The sequence below is a fragment of the Eublepharis macularius genome, chromosome 5 (genome assembly GCF_028583425.1).
Source record: "Eublepharis macularius isolate TG4126 chromosome 5, MPM_Emac_v1.0, whole genome shotgun sequence".
NCBI classification, from domain to species: Eukaryota; Metazoa; Chordata; class Lepidosauria; order Squamata; family Eublepharidae; genus Eublepharis; species Eublepharis macularius.
Window position 1 is genome coordinate 94811604 of NC_072794.1, and position 18110 is coordinate 94829713.

At 39.8% G+C, this 18110-nt stretch overlaps 1 protein-coding gene across 3 annotated transcripts in view; it reads left to right on the plus strand.

Annotated features, from left to right (window-relative positions):
* The window catches only part of MKNK1 (MAPK interacting serine/threonine kinase 1), a 55471-nt gene extending 37591 nt beyond the window's left edge, over window positions 1-17880 (plus strand). For all 3 annotated transcript variants that reach the window (XM_054981105.1, XM_054981104.1, XM_054981103.1), the window contains exons 5-12: window positions 1255-1328; window positions 3274-3378; window positions 7918-7973; window positions 8276-8371; window positions 10525-10719; window positions 13517-13681; window positions 14908-14951; window positions 15240-17880. In XM_054981105.1, coding sequence (XP_054837080.1) covers window positions 1255-1328; window positions 3274-3378; window positions 7918-7973; window positions 8276-8371; window positions 10525-10719; window positions 13517-13681; window positions 14908-14951; window positions 15240-15468 — 964 coding nt within the window. In that variant the 3' untranslated portion in view covers window positions 15469-17880. The remainder of the gene's footprint in view (window positions 1-1254; window positions 1329-3273; window positions 3379-7917; window positions 7974-8275; window positions 8372-10524; window positions 10720-13516; window positions 13682-14907; window positions 14952-15239) is intronic.
* The last annotated feature ends 230 nt before the right edge of the window (window positions 17881-18110 follow it).

Below are 18110 nucleotides of genomic sequence, written 5' to 3' on the forward strand. Positions count from 1 at the left end.
GCCTGTTCAGGTGGTCTGTAACGATACCTTTTGTCCTTCCTCTCCTTATTTCCACCCATATACTTTCCATCAGGCTGTCAACCACATTCTCCAGAACTTGCTGACAATCAAGCCCTCTCCTCACATACAATGCCACCCCACCTCCTCTTCTACCCTTCCGTTTTTTCTTGAACAACTCATACCCATCCACTACCACATTTGAGATAACAGCCACTTGAGAGATTCTCTCTTTAAAAAATCCACTCAGCTTGGTTTCCTTCAGGAGCTCGGACACAGCGGGGCGGGAGGAGGGGGATGTAACAGGAGGCAGCAAGAAAAAAGCCACACAAGAGAGAAAGTCAGTGGTGCAATTCGCTGCTGGGAGAAAAGCAATAGGAGGAACTGGGATTTTTTTCTCACATGCAAAAAAACTCAGCTTTTTTCCTGCCTCCTTTTATATCCCCCTCCCCATCCTGAGCTGCGGAGAGAGACCCTCCAGTTGCGAATCTGCCCAGCTGAGAATCCCATTGAGCGGCTGTTTTTTTTTTTTTTTTTTTAAACTACACTTCCCAGAAAACCTTGCAGGATCTGACACAGACTCCTGCGTCTCGTGTAGTCCCACTCTATGGCAGCTAGAAAGTTGGGGGACTGTTTTAATGAATTCCCCATATGAATACTATAAACGTTATAATATAAAAACTCTTGAAGTCCTCCCCACCAAATTAATGTATCTACATATATTAACCCAAATCAAAACAAATCATACTTAAAACAACCTTTAAACAGCCATACCAAACACTGTCAGTAAAATCCTAAGCAGAGTTACTCCAGTCTAAGCCCACTGATTTCATTGGGTTTACATTGGGGTAACTCTACTTAGGATTGCACTGTATAGGTTGCATCTGCAGTACCCATTTTGAAACAGCCCATCTTCCCCCCTGCCCACATGAAAAACTGCTCTTGTGGATTTAAATTCATTACAGAGTTTTTAAGGTGGCAATTCATTCAATTAATGATGCCACAATCTGTAATCAAGATATATACTATACAATTGCATATTATGAAACTAAAACATTGGTGCTTACTTGGCAGAAGATGGAAATAAAAGATTTAAACTGTTTTGTTTGTATTGGTATTTTACTAGTGTCTAGTCTTCTTGACGTTAAATTTTATTGAAGTATCAAGCAATTATTAAATGTCTGTTGAGTTCTTTGGACATGTTCTGCTCAGAATATGTAGGGGGGAAACTGAACACAGTTTGTCCTTTCTTTAAAGGAACATTTTGGAATTAATAGAATTTTTTGAAGATGATGCAAGGTACTACCTTGTCTTTGAAAAGCTGCTTGGAGGTACTGTATATACATCGTGTGTGTGTGTGTTATCATAATAAATTGGTTTTACAAAGTTTGGTATCTTTAAACTTCTGAGAGAAATGAGCATGGTGAAAATGCAATACAAGGTCTTCCTTGATATTCATCTTTCACTATGTAAAATGCATCTTAAGATACATGAAACATATTGATGTATCTAGCCATCTACGGATTATCCAGGATCAAAGTGTCATAGTGTCTGAAGATTAGAGTATACAAAGAATTTTCATATATCCATTGGAGGGTGAGTGGGTAGGTTGGGTCAAAAATGAAAAATACTCATGTTTCCTTGCTGTAATTGACAAACTGAAGTAGTCATTATACCATACAGTGCATTATAATGAAGTATTCTTTTAGCAATGCTAAATCTTGTAAGTATATAGCTGTATTGTCCACAGCCTGTCTCTGCCTTAAATGCCATTTCTGAGACTATTATTTGCCATTTGCCTTTACTTTAATTCTAAAATCCTGTCTTGTTAGAGTGTTAAATAGAAATTTTAGAGTGGTATGTGTTAGGAGTAACAGCAAACTTTAGCCTTCTCAGTTGTAGTGAAAAGCTTGAAAATGTGTGATAGTAACTGCTGACGGCCGAAAGCATGAGAGTGGTAATGCTGCAGTCTGTGAACACTCATCTTCATGATAGCTGTTCTGCTCTTTTGTTTGTTTTTTACCACTTGGATATAAAAAGCATTCAACTATAATAGGGATAATAAAACCTAGACAGATACTTCTTATTTGCATAATTAGTATTTGTAGAAATTTCTTATGGTGCCTGAATACAGCTTGCTGTTTTATTCAAGAGGGACAGCAGTGTTAAAGCAGTCTACAAAGCTTATGCTAGAATAACTTGTTAAACATTAAGGAATTGCAAGATGCCTGCTTGCTTCTGTTGTTTAATATAATTATTATATATGATTTAAACTTAGCCAAGGGAAATGTCAAGATAGAAGATTAAATTATCTCTACTCATCTCCCACCCCATTATAATCACAACCAGATATACATGGATTTCTATATTCTGTAGTGTGAGGAAGAAAGGAAAAGGAAGCATTGTGTTAGAAGTACATGGTACTGCCTTCTTTCCTCTGTATGCATATATATAACATAGAACTGGTTGTGACAATGTCAGCAGGGGATTCTTGTCTGGGCTCTTCTTTGTGCTTTGCTTTTCTTCCTCATTGTTGTAGTCCTCCCTCTTAATGCCTTTCCCCACATTTTCTCTTCTGTCTTTTTTCTGTTTCTCTTTTCTTTCTGTCTTATACTTTCTTCCCTTTTTCTCTTTAAACATCACTCTTTGCCCTATCACATGTTTTTGACCAGTGCAGGCAGTGAAATAGCATAGTAAGTGAATGGCATGAGCTCCTCAACATAGTCTCATGTGAACTGGGTCATTCAGCTGAGCATGCAGAGTCACAGTTGCAGAGTTCATGCAGAGTCACAGTTGATGTAGTTCTTGCCCCAGTCTTCTTGGATGGCTCCATTCATGCTAGAGTCTGTCTGAAAGGTAAAGGTGAATCCCTTGTAACTTGTTTGTGACAGTATTTCAGCACCACCTGCCTGAATTTATAAATTGGGGCTTTAGTGTTTCTTTGGATCCCCTGTTTTCTGCAAACCCTTATTTATCTTGTCTTTCATTCTTCCCTTGAAGGTGTTAAATGAGATCTTGTTCATTAAGTTGGCAATACTGTAGTCGCTTATTTGAGAGTAAGTTCTACTGATCTTGGTAGTGGCTCCTGTTTATTTTCGGAAGTATCTGGCTATGTCTTGCATAAACTATTCATTAATGCAACCAATTTACCTACAAAAATACTTTTGGCTAGGTCAGTGTTGAAATGACAACATCTGTGGAATGCTGGAGTCTAGAATCATTTTCTTCCGAATGCCTTTGTTTTAAAAAGCACCTGCTTGCCTTCTTTTTCCACAGGCTCTATCCTGGCCCATATACAAAAGCAAAAGCACTTTAATGAGAGAGAAGCCAGCAGGGTAGTGAAAGACATTGCCTGTGCTCTAGATTTCCTCCACACGAAAGGTAAAATGCAAACTCTCCAGTTTGCAAGCTCATTAACATTGCTTATCTTTCAGGTCAGACAAGGTCAATTCATGTAAAGAAGTCAGCATGAAACCTGGTCCATTTCTTGTTAGTCATGTTAGAGGCTCATTATTTTCTTGTGGAAGATGTAGTGAGCGGGGTCTTTGAGACTATTGCTGTCTTTGTGCATCAGTTACTGAAATTAGTAGAGATGAGCATGTCCTGTGCGCAAATTGAGTCAGACCCAGTGATTCAGGCCATGAATCTGTCACTTGCAAAAGCCTAGTGGTGACCATATTACTGACTCTTTGCCTGAAGCTGGTAGTCAAATACGCTTACTGTGTTATATAAGGGACGGCTGGACTGACTTCTAGATTGAGGCTAATATGCCTTAAATTTGTTGAGGTAATAATATCCTATGACTGGCCTTTTCACTGTTCGATCCATGATTACAAGGTGAGTTACAGATGTAGGCTATCTATATGCAGCTCTAGAGTGGTAGAGGCTCTACTGTACTGTTTCTTAAATAGATGCAAGACCTTAAGTAGCTTCTGCAAATGCTGAGGTGGGCGGGGGGCAAGTTTATGCAGTGTACAGAACTTAAAATGGCACAACTTTAGCAGATGATTATTGCACCATCAGAAGTGGCATCTTTTCCCTGTGTAAAATAAGAGCCAAAGCAACTGACATTTAGATGTGGTTTTGAATTGCTTGCATTTTAGTACCTAGCAGTAGCATGTTTCTCTGTGCTTGCCCATTCAGTTAAATATTTGAAAAATAAACAAGTTGGAATCTGCAGCAAAGTTTCAAAACACTATAACCTGTCCAAGGATGACTATAAAGGTCATAAATATTCCAACTTTGCAGCCCTCCTCAGGCAAGTTGAAGTAATCTTCAACTTTGCAGCCATCCTTGAGCAAGTTAAAATGATCCTCAACTTTGCAGCCAGCCTTGGAGGTTAAATTGCACCTGCTGGGACTGGCCTAACAGATGCTGCTCTCTACCACCTGTGGGTAGCTAGAGAAGTTAAGACCTGTGGGGACTAAGGAGAGAGGGAAAATCTCACCCCCCTGCTAGCCCCTGATTCCTCCTCTCTTAGTTTTTTGACTCTCCCCAACCTTTCCTGTAGGGTGGGAGCTGATGGGGGTGTCCACCTCTCCCTACTGACCAGATGACTCAGGGGGAGGGTTCAGAGCTTTAATATCCTTTCTTTAATATCCTTTCCAGTCATCTGGCTTGCAGTGTTATAAAGGCTTGCCTTGCAAATGCCCCACTGGCAGCTAAGATTAATGACATATTTTCACAAGATTTCTGTTGCATTTATTTTCTTTAGTTTGTTTTTTAATCTCCCACTATATTATTTTTTTTAAAAAATTTAGGTTTTCTGCTTTTCCCATGTCTATCCTGGCTTCATTGTGTGGATATTTTGATCTGTGCTGTAGGGCCATGTTTAGAACTAGAGATACAGATTAGTCCGCAAAGCCATTCTCTATTTTGTGGCAGCTGATTCTAAGATAACTAGTTGACGTTGGGTTATAGGAAAACCTATTTCCATAAGGCAGTTATGTCACCCCCAAGATAGACATAAACTTTTTTATTTTGCATAATCAGAAGTTGAGTTCTGTGGGCATTTTTATACTTAACTAGTACAAGCTAAAGGAAAATTCATTTTAATGAGCAACAACTCTTTATTGATCAAACATGTTACCACTTTGAGTAGTTGGTATGGTATTTACTTCTGAGCTGTTCCTTGTAATAATTTATTTACTTTCAGTAGTGTTCTCTGGTACCAATTTGAGCCAGTTCAGTGTAGTGGTTAAGAGTGTGGGGCTCTAATCTGGAGAACTGTGTTTAATTCCCCACTCCTCCACTTGAAGCCAGCTGGGTGACCTTGGGTGAGTCATAGCTTCTGGGAGTTCTCTCAGACCCACACACCTCACAGGGTGTTTGTTGTGGGGATAATAATAGCATATTTTGTAAACCGCTCTGAGTGGGCATTAAGTTGTCCTAAAGGGTGGTATATAAATCGAACGTTATTGAATGTTATTATTACCACTCTTAACGACAACTGTTTAGCGTACATCAAAATTAATATTACTTTTGAGGTCATAAAATTTGAGGATCTCAGCTAGCTTGCCTGTTACAGAAATTAATTTGTGGAAAAAGCATTACTGAATGGTTTATAGTGAAGGACAATCTGGACAGGTTAGGGGGGTGGGATAGAAAAAGATTTTCCGAAGACATAGCCCATATTGACTATTGAATGTGTAGCGAGCTTGAAGAAATTGGAGGTAAGGAGGTGTTGCCCCATGAAATAACTGAACAATAGCAAGTGTTGCTAATGTAGTTGCTTTGGAATCTAGTGGCTTGCTAGTTTTAAAACTGTCCATTGGGAGCATTCAGTTCTGCTTCCTCAAGTGAAGAAATTATAAGCAATGACAAATATCCCTAGCAGAAAGTAGTTTAGATGTGGCTGCTAAAATTGTTTGAATAGGGTATACAACAGAAATTTTTGCAGAGTAATCTTCTGTAATATTTCTGATTTCTAATTAAGTTTATGGTTCCACTGTAGTTTTAAAATTTTTATTAAGCGGCATCACACAGGCTATTAACGGGAAGGTGAAGCATTTGCTATAGATGACATTTTAGCATTTTGCTGCTTCAAATTATAGGCTTCTGAGAAAGTAAAACCTGAAAGCAGCCATTTTCTATTAATGAGAAATTGTGCTAGTGAACCACTTGATTGAAGCCTATAAATGGGAAAGTGTTCTTGCTGATTGGGATGGGAAAGTGTTCTTGCTGAATGTAGCCAAAGGAATGTAAGCTATATGTGCCTTCACTGCAGCAATGTTTAGATAAACTGCCTGCAAAGATCCCTCAAACAGCTTGTGACAGGCTGCACATTTTAAAAAGCCTAGAACTGCTGTACACACACAGCTGCAGGACCATTAAGCGTTACTCCCTCACAGAATCAGAGAGCTTTGATCTGATAGCATGAGCTGGAAAGAGGAGTGCCTTTTTTTCAGTCCTAGCAGAGAGAAATCGAGTGTGAAGAGTTGGGAGACAGAGTCCTAATGGGGAAAGTTGGTAAGGAAGTTGGAGAAGTAGGTGCAGACTCCAAAATGTACCAAAGAAAGAGGAGAGATTGTCTAAGGAGAGGAGATTTTGTTTACCCAGTCAAAACAAGGAGGTAGCTCTGGAGAGTGAAGAGATCCCTGTCCGAGTGTGGTTGGAAACTGCCTGTGGAGACCTTCAGATTCAGTTAACAACTGAAGGACCTCAGAAATTTTAAAACCCTGATTTCACCTGACCTTTCTCCTCTAAAATAAATGAACAGTTATTTTTGAATTTTAAAAATGCTTCTGGTGCCATTTCTGCTGTCTAAGGATGAGGGAACGTCATACAGCTCCATAAAGATTCATAGTATAGAATAGTCTTGTGCTTTATCACACTTGAAGCTGCTGCTGTTATGAAGATGTGAGGTGTGCATAGGAAAAAATTTGGTAAATTCAGGTTTGATAAAACCAAACTGGGAAAAAAATTGGTATCCCTGAATACTCAAGTCATTCTCCAGTTCAATTCAGTAATATAAAGCAGATTCAGTAAAATTTGGCCATTGTTTCCTATGGGAAACTCAATTTGGATATATCGGTGTGTGTGTGTCATTTTTTGACTGAATTTCACCAGATTTGCAGGGGACATACTCCTAACTGTCCTCTAATGACCCCCCCCCCACCCAAGTTTCATAGAAATTGGACCCTGAGGGCCATTTTATGCCCCCCTCCCCCAAGAAGGTGCCCCCAGCCACCTCCAATCTCCATTATTTCGTATAGGGAAAACTATGGAGGCTATCCAGGGGGCTGGCGGTGGAATTTTGCAAGCCTGCCTTGCAACAGCAAGCAGGCAATGTCCCCATTCTCCAGGCCAGAGGAAAATGGAGCCTGCTCTGAGGCAAGCCTGCCTAATTTTCCTCCTCCTTGAGAATCCCACTGGCCAGAGAAGAAGAACTTCTGCAAGAATTAGCCACTCACTCCCCCTTCCCTTCCCCCTCCCTTCTACCTCATTTCATCCCCCTTCTCCTTCCTCCCATCTGGTTAAAAAGGGTGAGAGAAAGTGTTTCTAACAGCAAGGAAGAGCCCAGCTGCGATTTCCAAAGTCCATCGAATTTTACCAAATAAATTCAGTAAAATTGAATTTGGCAATACGAAATCTGAATTGGTATTCCAAAGTAAGGTTGGTAATATTGAATTTTATTGAGTCAGGTAAAATTTGATATTTTTAACCAAATACCAAACCCAAATTTGATAGCTTTGGATATAAAAGTAAATTTAAAATACAGGAACATTGTTGCATTAGCCCAATTTTTTGGTGTATTTGATTCTACTTAATATAATTTTCATTGTGCCCTGAATTATTTTGGTACACGGTACAGTTGATGAGCAGTCTAATTATAATTCTGCTTGTATGAGATTATCAGGAAGCAAATGCTGTTGTAGTTTTTCCCCCTTAGTTTGACAGGGCCTCTTTCTTTCTCCTTAGGTATTGCTCATCGAGATCTGAAGCCAGAAAACATACTATGTGAATCTCTAGATAAGGTAGTTCGTGCGTTGTTTAGTTCCTCCTTATTGGTGTTTAGCTGGTTTCTGGACTGGTAACTGCAAGGGGCTAGCTCTGTTACTGTGTTACAGTAAAACACCTTATAGATTGTGGCACCTTGTAGATTAATTTTTTTTACTCTATCTTAAGCTTTGGACTAGAACCCACTTCATTGTATGCAGGTTCTAGTTAATGAAAAGGTTTGCTAAAATAAGAACTTTTTAGTCTTTAAGGGGCTACAAAATTCCCATTTACTTCAGGGTTACATTTCATCATTGTGGCACATTTTTCTTCATTTCAGGTGTCACCAGTGAAAATTTGTGACTTTGACCTTGGGAGTGGAGTGAAACTCAACAGTGCATGTACTCCAATAACTACGCCTGAATTGACTACTCCAGTATGTAGCCAAGTGTACTATGGTAATGCAGGGGGAGGGAAGGGTTTCAGTGGAATAAACAACATTGTGCCTAAGTATTGCACAAATTTTGGGCATATAACACCATTAATGATGTAGATCTTGCAGTTTCATACAGTCAGGGCTCTTGTCCTTATCAAGAATTGTCTTCTGAAGATGATCCTCAGACATATTGGTTAAGTATCCTCCATTTCTCTTGCATGTTCCTACATAGATGATGTAGCCAGGTTCTTTGACAACTAACAGTTTTCCTCCTGAAAATAATGGGTACATACTGAAAACCCAGAATTTAGCAGTCTTTACAGGGTGTTATTCTTTTAACAGATGAAACTAATGCATATCTTGGACACTTTTCACATTATGTAGTTGGCTTAGACTGGAGTAACTCTGTTTAGGATTACATTATATGATTTATCCACTGACCTTAAGTAGTGGCTCCCAGTTTTGCACATACCCACATTCTGGCCACAAAACAGTAATCTTGGAGATATCTGCCTCCTGCACATAGTTTCTTTTGTCTGTGTGGAAAAACCAAGCTTAGTTGTAAACTTGGGCAGTAGAGGAAGAAGAGAGAGAGAAATATTTGCTCTGGAAGGGTGGAGAAGGACATAATCTTGTAACCAATTTCTGGTCATCTAACTACAGTTATGGAAGCCCTGTGCTATATCTGCAGTGCTCCTTGATATTAAGATACCAGATCACCACCTCTGCCGTGGTGTTACAAAGGTGTAAGTCAGAGAGAAGAGATGCTTGCAGTCAAATGAAATCAAGCCTTATTGAACTGTTTTCCAGATAGTTACCTATTGCACAACTTCATTTTCTCTCTCTAATAAATCCCTTTCACATTATGTAGACTCCTTTTGCAGACAGTTTTTAGAAATTTGATTTGCATCACTCCTGCATGGTCACTGAGTACTTTGAGAAGTATTAACATTAACAAAATATGAAGCCCTGGTTAATTTGCTGCTAGGAGAACTGCATCATGCTGTACCTCAAAGCACCCTGGTATACCCATTAAATACAGCACTTACCCTTGTTGGAGTGTCATGTTTTATGCCTAGCATGTGTTTCACTGATTCAGCACCACACACTAGTCTTAAAACCAAGGAGTCCTCAAACAAATAAATGCTAGGTGGCAGTCTAGTCCTTTAAACTTCAATGTGGATAACTTGCATTAGGTGCTCAATTCAGGTTCCTTCAGCACCAGAACTTGAAACATGGGTTTGAAAGACGGTCTACATTATGCTTGCACAAGTCTTGCATGGTCCCTTCAGCCACTGATGTTGACTTACAGAGACTTGGAATTGTAATGCAGTATAGTAATTGAAATTGTATTTAAGTGAGGATGATACTCCAAGGACATTATTTTGTTCCATGTGGGCATAGCCTAAAACATGGGCATATTCAAATGCTGTATTGTGAAATACATAAGAATTAAAATTCTCCATGCCTTCATTTGCTTTTACAATAGCTGTTGCCCAGCAACTGGCAGAGTAGTTTGCCTCCCACATCCCTGGCAATCTGATGCTTACTTACAAGGAGTGTGAAACTTGCCATCAGTGGAAAATCAGTGGGCTTAAATATTTTGAATAAGGCTCTTCTATGGTATTATGAGTATGAATTAGATTTGCATTGCAGATTTTTCAGTTCTTAATGCTTGATATATGTATCTGCCAGCCTTGGAGCAAATAATTGGTAATTTCAGAGCTTTAACTGCCTTGCATCTGTGAGGCAAAAAATTAGACGATTAAGTTCTATTCTAGGCATTGACTCTGCCGCTTGCCTACTGTCTTGCCTTAGTTTTTCTGGGCTTTGAGTTTAAAATAATAATCCAGAGGTCTTCCTATGTTGAGTTTATATTGTACCAATTTTGTGTGAAAGGACAGGTATTCCAGAGAGATTTTGAGGCTTTGGGCAAATCAATAATTATAATCTGAATTGAGAATTCTGAAAAACTCTGTTAAAATAGATACCTTTAAACAGAACTTTCCAGAACCAAGCTTATAAATGTGCACTCTAAACCAGCTGTTGCGGTGATTTAGATGTCCTTAGATGCCAAGACTGAATATTTTTCTTGTCACTTGAATGTGAGTATTTAATTTTATAATATGATCTCTCTCTTGTACATACACTAGTGTGGTTCTGCAGAGTATATGGCCCCTGAGGTGGTGGAAGTATTCACAGATGAAGCCACATTCTATGACAAGCGCTGTGATCTGTGGAGTTTGGGTGTGATTTTGTACATCATGTTAAGTGGCTATCCTCCGTTTGTGGGGAATTGTGGCACAGACTGTGGCTGGGACAGAGGAGAAGTCTGCAAAGTTTGCCAGGTAACTAGATAAGTAAATTTGGACATGTAGTACAGGTACATTATTGTGGTGTCCTTGTTAATAAAACTGCACTGGCCAAGTTCTATAAGCCCATCTAGTAGCCGTCTATAATATAACTCTAACTTGAAAAGAAGGCTGCAGTTGGGTTGGTTTGTAACATGTCTTAAGTCCCACCCTTCCTTCCTCCTATTAGAGCAGTATCTGTTTTCCGTGTGTTCTTAAAGCTGGACAAAATTTATCCATTGTTTTTTCTTACCTTAAACTAATATATGCATGTCACACCACTAATTGCACACCAGCTCCTTACTGAAAATCAGTCCTACAAGAGGCTGACGTTTTGAAGATTTGTATGTTTCTCTTGCTCTTCCACTAGTTGTCTCCCAAGGAAGCTTACATCAATACGATTTACGAGATACAGGATCTTGCTTCCCAGACTTGCAATCTAAAAGATATACAAGGGAAGTAGAGTGTAGGGAAAAGACAGAGCAAGGTCAGTTTGACAGAACTTATATACAAGTTGGGAACTGCTAGAGGAGGAGGAATTCAGATTCCCATTTTCCCTCCCTCTGTTCTTGCCTGCTTTCTTGCCTACTTGTGCTTCCCTCCCCCACTGTGTCTATCTCCCATTTTTCTCATAACTCCATCTTTACCAGGCTCTGTTCTCCTCTTTATACTCCAACAAAACTCACCACCTCCAGTTGAAAAAGGGAATAAATGATGACCCATATTCTTACAGGGTAGCCTAGCAATATCTCAGCAGTTATTCTGGATTAGCTAAACAACACTGCAAGATTTCAAGCTATTTTTGTTTTGTGCAATCTGTTTCTTTTCAAAACTAGGATGCCGTGGGGGTTGCGTAATTTACCCTATTCTTGGGTGTCCCCATTGTGTGAGTTTTTTGGTCCACATAGTGGGACACCCTTGGCTGTTTAATATGATGGTGCCTGGCTCATCTTGTTTTGACAATATGTGGCACCACTATCCCATGACCCTTATTCCTCTGCAAGCCAGAATGTGCTTTCCTTGCTCTTCTCTAGTCTGAGTAGATGGCAGTCGGAATAGGTTCCTTTCAGACAACGAGGGACCAAGCAAGCTGTCTCTATCTCCTTCTATGAATGATGGCTGGGAAATATGTAAATCACGTCTGAACTGGGAAAATTGAGGGTGAGGAGAAGGAAGGGGAAATTATGTGGTATGGGAGAATTCACAACTTGACACTAAAAGAAACATATGTGTGCAGCAGGTCCTGGGTTCAGTTTTTCCATCTCCACTTGACAGGGTCCTAGTTGGGCTGGGAAAAACCGCTCACTGAACACTTGTGCTGCCACCAGTCAGATTAAACAGTACTGGGTAGGTAGATCAGGCTGTTAGAGATAGCCTGATAGGCACTTGGAACAACAGACTAGCAATATGTTCATTACTAGTATAGTGAAATTCACTTAATTCAGTTTTTTTAAGTTAAAATACCTTGGGTTAGGCTTTTGAGACTTTCTTTTTCCTTTTAGGATATTGGGGCTGGTTAGCACTGTCTATTCTAGCCAGATAAGAGGCCTTGAGCCACAGGTGCAAAGCTGAAACAGCTTTCGAGGACAAAGCTTGATGGAGGTTGGTACCTGCCTCCTGGCTTGTTAGAACATAGCCTTATGGGGTGGGGTGATGAGTTCCCCCCCTTACCTGTGAGGACAGGCCACGGCTGAGCCTGTCATTGGAGGTTTTGGCCCTTCTGATTGGCTAAGAGTTTAAGCTGGCTGCAGGTAGCTGATCTTGAAGAGAGTTGTTTCTCCAGCCTCTTAGTATCAGGGAACAAGAGGGGAAAGAGGGAAGAGAAGGGGACATGTTCTTGCTTTTGTTCCTGATCCTGAATGCCACACCACTGGTGGATTCCTGTGCTAGCAACCTTTGTGCTTTTGTCTTCGGGACCTCTGGACATAAGAGCTAAAGCTCCCTTTTGGACTCTGAAACTTGCTGAATGTAACATCTGGAACAAGTTCAGGGACTTCTAGTGAATATAGCCTAGCTTAAATAGTCTGTTATTTTGTTTGTCTCCACATACTTCTGTGTTTATTTTATTTATTTTTGCCGTTTAATAAATTCATATTCTTAATTTGGTGTGGAGTTATTGAGAGTTATGACTTCAATCCAATTCCAGTTCTTTGGCCATGTTGCCACATGCTACCATGTTAAATTTGTTTTCTGAACTCAATCTGCACTACCTCTAAGGGCTGGCCTCCTATTTAAAACCTGGTAGGGCTGGGAACTTCCCTTTCAGTGCCACAGCTGAAGGTTTAATTAAGAGAGGCTGGTGGTGGCTTTCTACCCTGGCAGTGAGGCTTCACTTGCCACTCCTTTTGGAATTGTACCTTTTAACACCAGCAGGTGACTGGCAGCCTGCCCCTGCCCCCCGAGGATCAAGGCAGGCTTGCTGGAAACCACTACAACTAGCATAGATTGTTATGCTATTTTATTGTAAATTATGAAGTGCAGTAATGAGGAAAGGGACCTCAAAACTTGTCACACTTCACAGTTGCTCAGAAAGTTGGTTTAGGCAAGCCCATGAGGAATAAAAGGTTTGGGATTCTCAGAATCTGATCCATGTTTAACAGCAGCTTGATTGAATGAATATTCTGCACAGGACCTGGAGAATTTCAGTCCCACAATTAAATTGGTTACTGTCTTCTAGAATTTACACAGCTAAATGAGGGAAGGTGGATATTAAGGACTTCAAGGCTGGTTAAACAATAAAATTTTAAACGTAACCTTCAGCACTTAAGAGAAACCAAATGTTTGTTGTTGTTAGAACAAGCTCTTTGAGAGTATCCAGGAAGGCAATTATGAGTTTCCCGATAAGGACTGGTCTCATATCTCCAGTGACGCCAAAGATCTGATCTCCAAGTTACTTGTTCGAGATGCCAAAGAGAGGCTTAGTGCTGCTCAGGTTCTGCAGCATCCATGGGTACAAGGGGTAAGTAGTACTTTCAAAGCCATTACTTATATAGCATAAGTTCAGTGTGCAGGCTGCTTTACAAATCGATCTGTGTGGAGTCAAAACACCCGTGGCTACATTCCTTAATGCAGAGTGCCTAATCCCTCTTATATCAGGTACTGGTCACCTATCTAGATGCCATGCAAGAACCTGAATGCTTGGAGTGCACTTGCCCTGCTTTAGCTGGTGCATCAGCTGCGTCCATTCTTGGTTCGGTCACATTTAGCCACAGTGTATCCCATGCCTTAGTTACATTTTGACTTGACTATTGCAGTGTGCTCTACTTAGGGCCACCATTGAAGATGGTTCAGAAGCTGCAGCTGGTGCAGAACGCTGCAGTTAGACTGCTGGTCAGGGCCAGCTTTTGGAAACGTGACCCTGATATTAAGGCAACTACACTGACTTACTGATCCACTCCCAAGTCCAATTCTAGGTGCTGGTTCTATCCTTTAAAGCCTTGCATGGCTTACAACCAGGGAAACTGAAGGAACATCTTCTCCCATACATTCCTGCCCCGGGGCTTAAGATCACAGGGAGAGGCCCTCCTGATTGTGCCATCAGGCAAAGAAGCTTGACTGGTGAATACACAGGAGAGGGCCTTTTTGATGGCAGTCCCATGATTGTGGAGCAGTCTCCCCAGGGAGGTGCACCTGGCCCTCTCTAGTTTCAGGAGGCAGCTGAAGGCTGTTTTATTTAGGACAGTTTTAGAATGTATTTTAACTGTGTTTTAACTCTGTTTCTAAATATTTTTAATATACTTATGTTGTTTCTTTTACATTATAAGGTGCCTTGAGTATCTTTGGAGGAAAGTTGGCTAATAAATATTTTAAATAACACTTCTTCTTCCCTGTAAGAACTCATGTGTATTCTGTATCCCTTTTCCCATTCATCATCAAAAGGCTGCCTTTAGCAATGTCAGGAAGGCTGTATATTGTTGCCAATGACATTCTTTGTATAAGTGACATGAGTGAAATTCAGAGTCTTGTGTTTACTTTTGTTATCTTATTACTTGGTCAGTGCAGATTTAAGTGTACATTGTATTCTTCCATGTTTTACCCTATAATTCATTTGAAGCATAACCTGTTAATGGAATGCTGTTCAAACTAGAAAGCTATGAAATATAATGATCATCTGCTTATTCTTCAGATAAACATTTATTATGCAAAGAACCTCAGCTTATTTTTCAATGTTTCACTTCTGTATAGAATGCTTCTGAAAGAGGACTGCCTACACCACAAGTTCTTCAAAGGTGACTGTTTCTTAAGTACCCATTGTAATTAGATGGAAAAATAATTGGAGGGTGAATACATCCTATCAGAGGATATCTGGAAAAAACACTGGGCTGTATAAGCTGAAAGAACTGAGTAGCAGCATTTTCTTTGAGTGTCTGTAGTTTGTTCCAATATATTTCTTGGGTGACTGGGAATAACTGAGCCTCACTTGGTTATTTCTAGGCAAGACAATGAAGAGTCCTTGTACCCTTTTCTAGCTTTAAGAGTTTCATTTTTACTCTGCTCATTCTTTTCACCACCTACAGGAATAGCAGCACAAAGGAGCTGACTCTCTTTGCAGCTGAGGCTATTGCTCTAAACCGCCAGCTCTCCCAGCACGAGAATCATCTCAATGAAGAGGAAGAAAGTATTGCTCAGGCCATATGTTCCATGAAGCTTTCTCCCCCCTCGAAGTCCCGCCTTGCCAAACGCAGAGCTATGAGTCAGGCCACAAAAAACAGTGAATTCCAACCAGCTACTCCTGCTGCCCTTTGATACTCATTTTCCAAGTGTCAGCATTTGTGGGGGGGTCGAGGGGGGGAGTTGCTTTTTGTACAATTATTTTAAAACACTCTGGGGTTTATTAGTGTTAAGATTCTGTAGAACAAAACTTGTAATGAAGTGATTTAAAGGACAATTTTCTTGGAATGTCCTTTTAAAGTTTGAAAAATTGATGAATTATATGAATTTTTTTGTTGCTGCTGTGTTAATGACACAACAAAACTTTATTTGCACACCAGTTTCTGTAACTAGAGTATACACTTCTGTGACCAGCCCTGTGACTAGTAGAAATATGAATGAATATGCTAGTAGTAGTTGTATAATTCTGTTACTTGTATCTACCAGACAATTGTGGTGGCCCATCCTCCAGAAAGCTTCACATACTTCAGTTTTCCTGTAAGAGCAGAGTTTAAATGGTTGGCATAGGAAGTGACTAAAACAAGTTAGGAAATGCCCATTAAATATATATTACCCTTAACTTGTATATAAACATGATTTCAGAATGGATTGGGGAACAACTGCTTCAGTGCTAATGTGTGATCTCGGAACATGCTTTTTTTGAGGAGGGGAGAGTAGGTCACATCACGGGTGGAGAAAGCATCTTAAGTACTGCATTGGCAAAAAGTACTTTTTGAAGCGGCTTTTGATATATACAAATTTCCTGTCTTTAGCAAAGTCTCTCTTGTAGCGAAAATTTCCAAGTCACCCAGTTACCTTGCTTCTACTTCAGGTGTTTAACTTTTGAAACATTTCTGTAATGCACCCGTTCACCAACCATTACATATAGTGCTGTGGAAAATTCTTCCCTGTGATAGTAACATCTGACAGCTCTTTATTCTGGGTTTCGGCGCACACATGTGACATGAGAAATGCAGGAAACTGCAGGTGTCTAAACAGCAATGACAGAATTTTATATTTTACAGTTCTTCAGTGCAGTCCCACCATAGGAAAGAGCTTATGATGGTGCGTACATCATGGTGGTACTTTAAATAGGTTGTGGCTTAAAGCATTCAGGGCTTAGTGCAGCAGATGTGCTGGTCTGCTGCTAGCTTCTGATGAAAATATATTGAAAAGTTCTAGGGTGCCTATCATTCTGCTCATGGCCTTTGTATGTCAACACAAATGGTTCTCGAATCTTTTGTAATCAGAATGTATACATATTACCTATTCTCTCTCACTTAAATACACCTACTTCCCTACTTTTCCTGGTCGCTTGCATAAGCTTTTTCCTGGTTTTGTGTGCAATTTCCATTGCTGTTTCCATAATGCCATTGTGTTACAATAGGCAAAAATGTTGAACCTAGGTGTCTTGCATATTTGCAATCAATATGGTCCTTGCCATCTCACAAACAAACGATTGGAGAGCACCCAATTATTTGATATTGTATTATTTTGGTAGGAGTTGCTTCAGGTTCAGTGCTGAAATTCTAGTTGTGCAAAAGTTTTTAACTTTTGTCATAAGCAGTAATGTTCCAGTAAGAAAAAAAGATGCACAATACAGCTGGATAAACCAGTCCAACACTGCCTTTTTATTTTGGTCAGTTTAGGAAAATGAGATTTTAGAACATGCATTCCATTATCATTCTAAAGTTGAAGGTGGAAAGGGGGCACCCACAAAATGGACATATGCTAATCTCATTGTTTGAAATTACACATGTTGTCCCATTATCATCTACCCCATTTGCTTAGCTTGGCTATGGCTGCCCTTCCCACAACAGAATTGGATTGGGCTAATCTTGGGCTATCTCAAGCCATGCAGGCTCCAGTACAGTGCAAATAAGACCAACTGACGGGAGCAAAATGATTGTTTTAAAATGCATCATACCATTGTGGTGCTGGTATCTTTCAAAACACAGTAGCTTCTGAACATGCATGGTTCCACAATTGTCTTTTTTAACACAAACTAATGACCATCTTCAAGGAAGTCTTGTTTTACTGAAAGTGCCAAAGTTGTTAACCCCAATAAATTGAATTCCCTTTTAAATTAGGGTTGGTATTTCAATTTGTTTGCAACTTTTGAAAATTTAGGCCAGAGGATTATGAAAAACAGAGAAAATGCTTTTTTAAAAGATCCATATTTACCCTATGCCTCCACTATGCAAGAAGGAGATCAACGAATAAGCCGGGGGGAAAACTCAATTCTTCTAACTCTGCTTGCCAGAACTGCTCTGCATTTGGTCTTTAAGTGGAAAATGTGTATATTAAATACATGTTGTTATAACATACTGGTAGTTAATGTAATCCTGCCATTATGTTGGTTTTAAAGAATTCTTTGAAACTGTTACAGTTGTAATGCACTCCATAGTTAACTGTTTTTAAAAGCAATGAAAAACTCAGGAAGAAGTACTGTTATTGATAACATGCATTTTATTGTGTACTGTAAATTAAATTTACCTCATTTCTGAATTTCTTGTTTTTGTTGTGTTCCACAACTCTTCCCTCTATATTGGAATTAAGAAAATGCATACAGTTGGGTATAGTAGAGCACTGATTTGGGGTGGGGTGGGGGGCTTGCATAGTACTTACTAGTTACAGGCTTCTTGTTCTTCACGGTGCCACCTACTAGCTGTTAGCCTGTTTGGAATCTGCTGAAGCCCTTGGTTTCCTATAAACTTCCATCCTATGAATTGGATTCT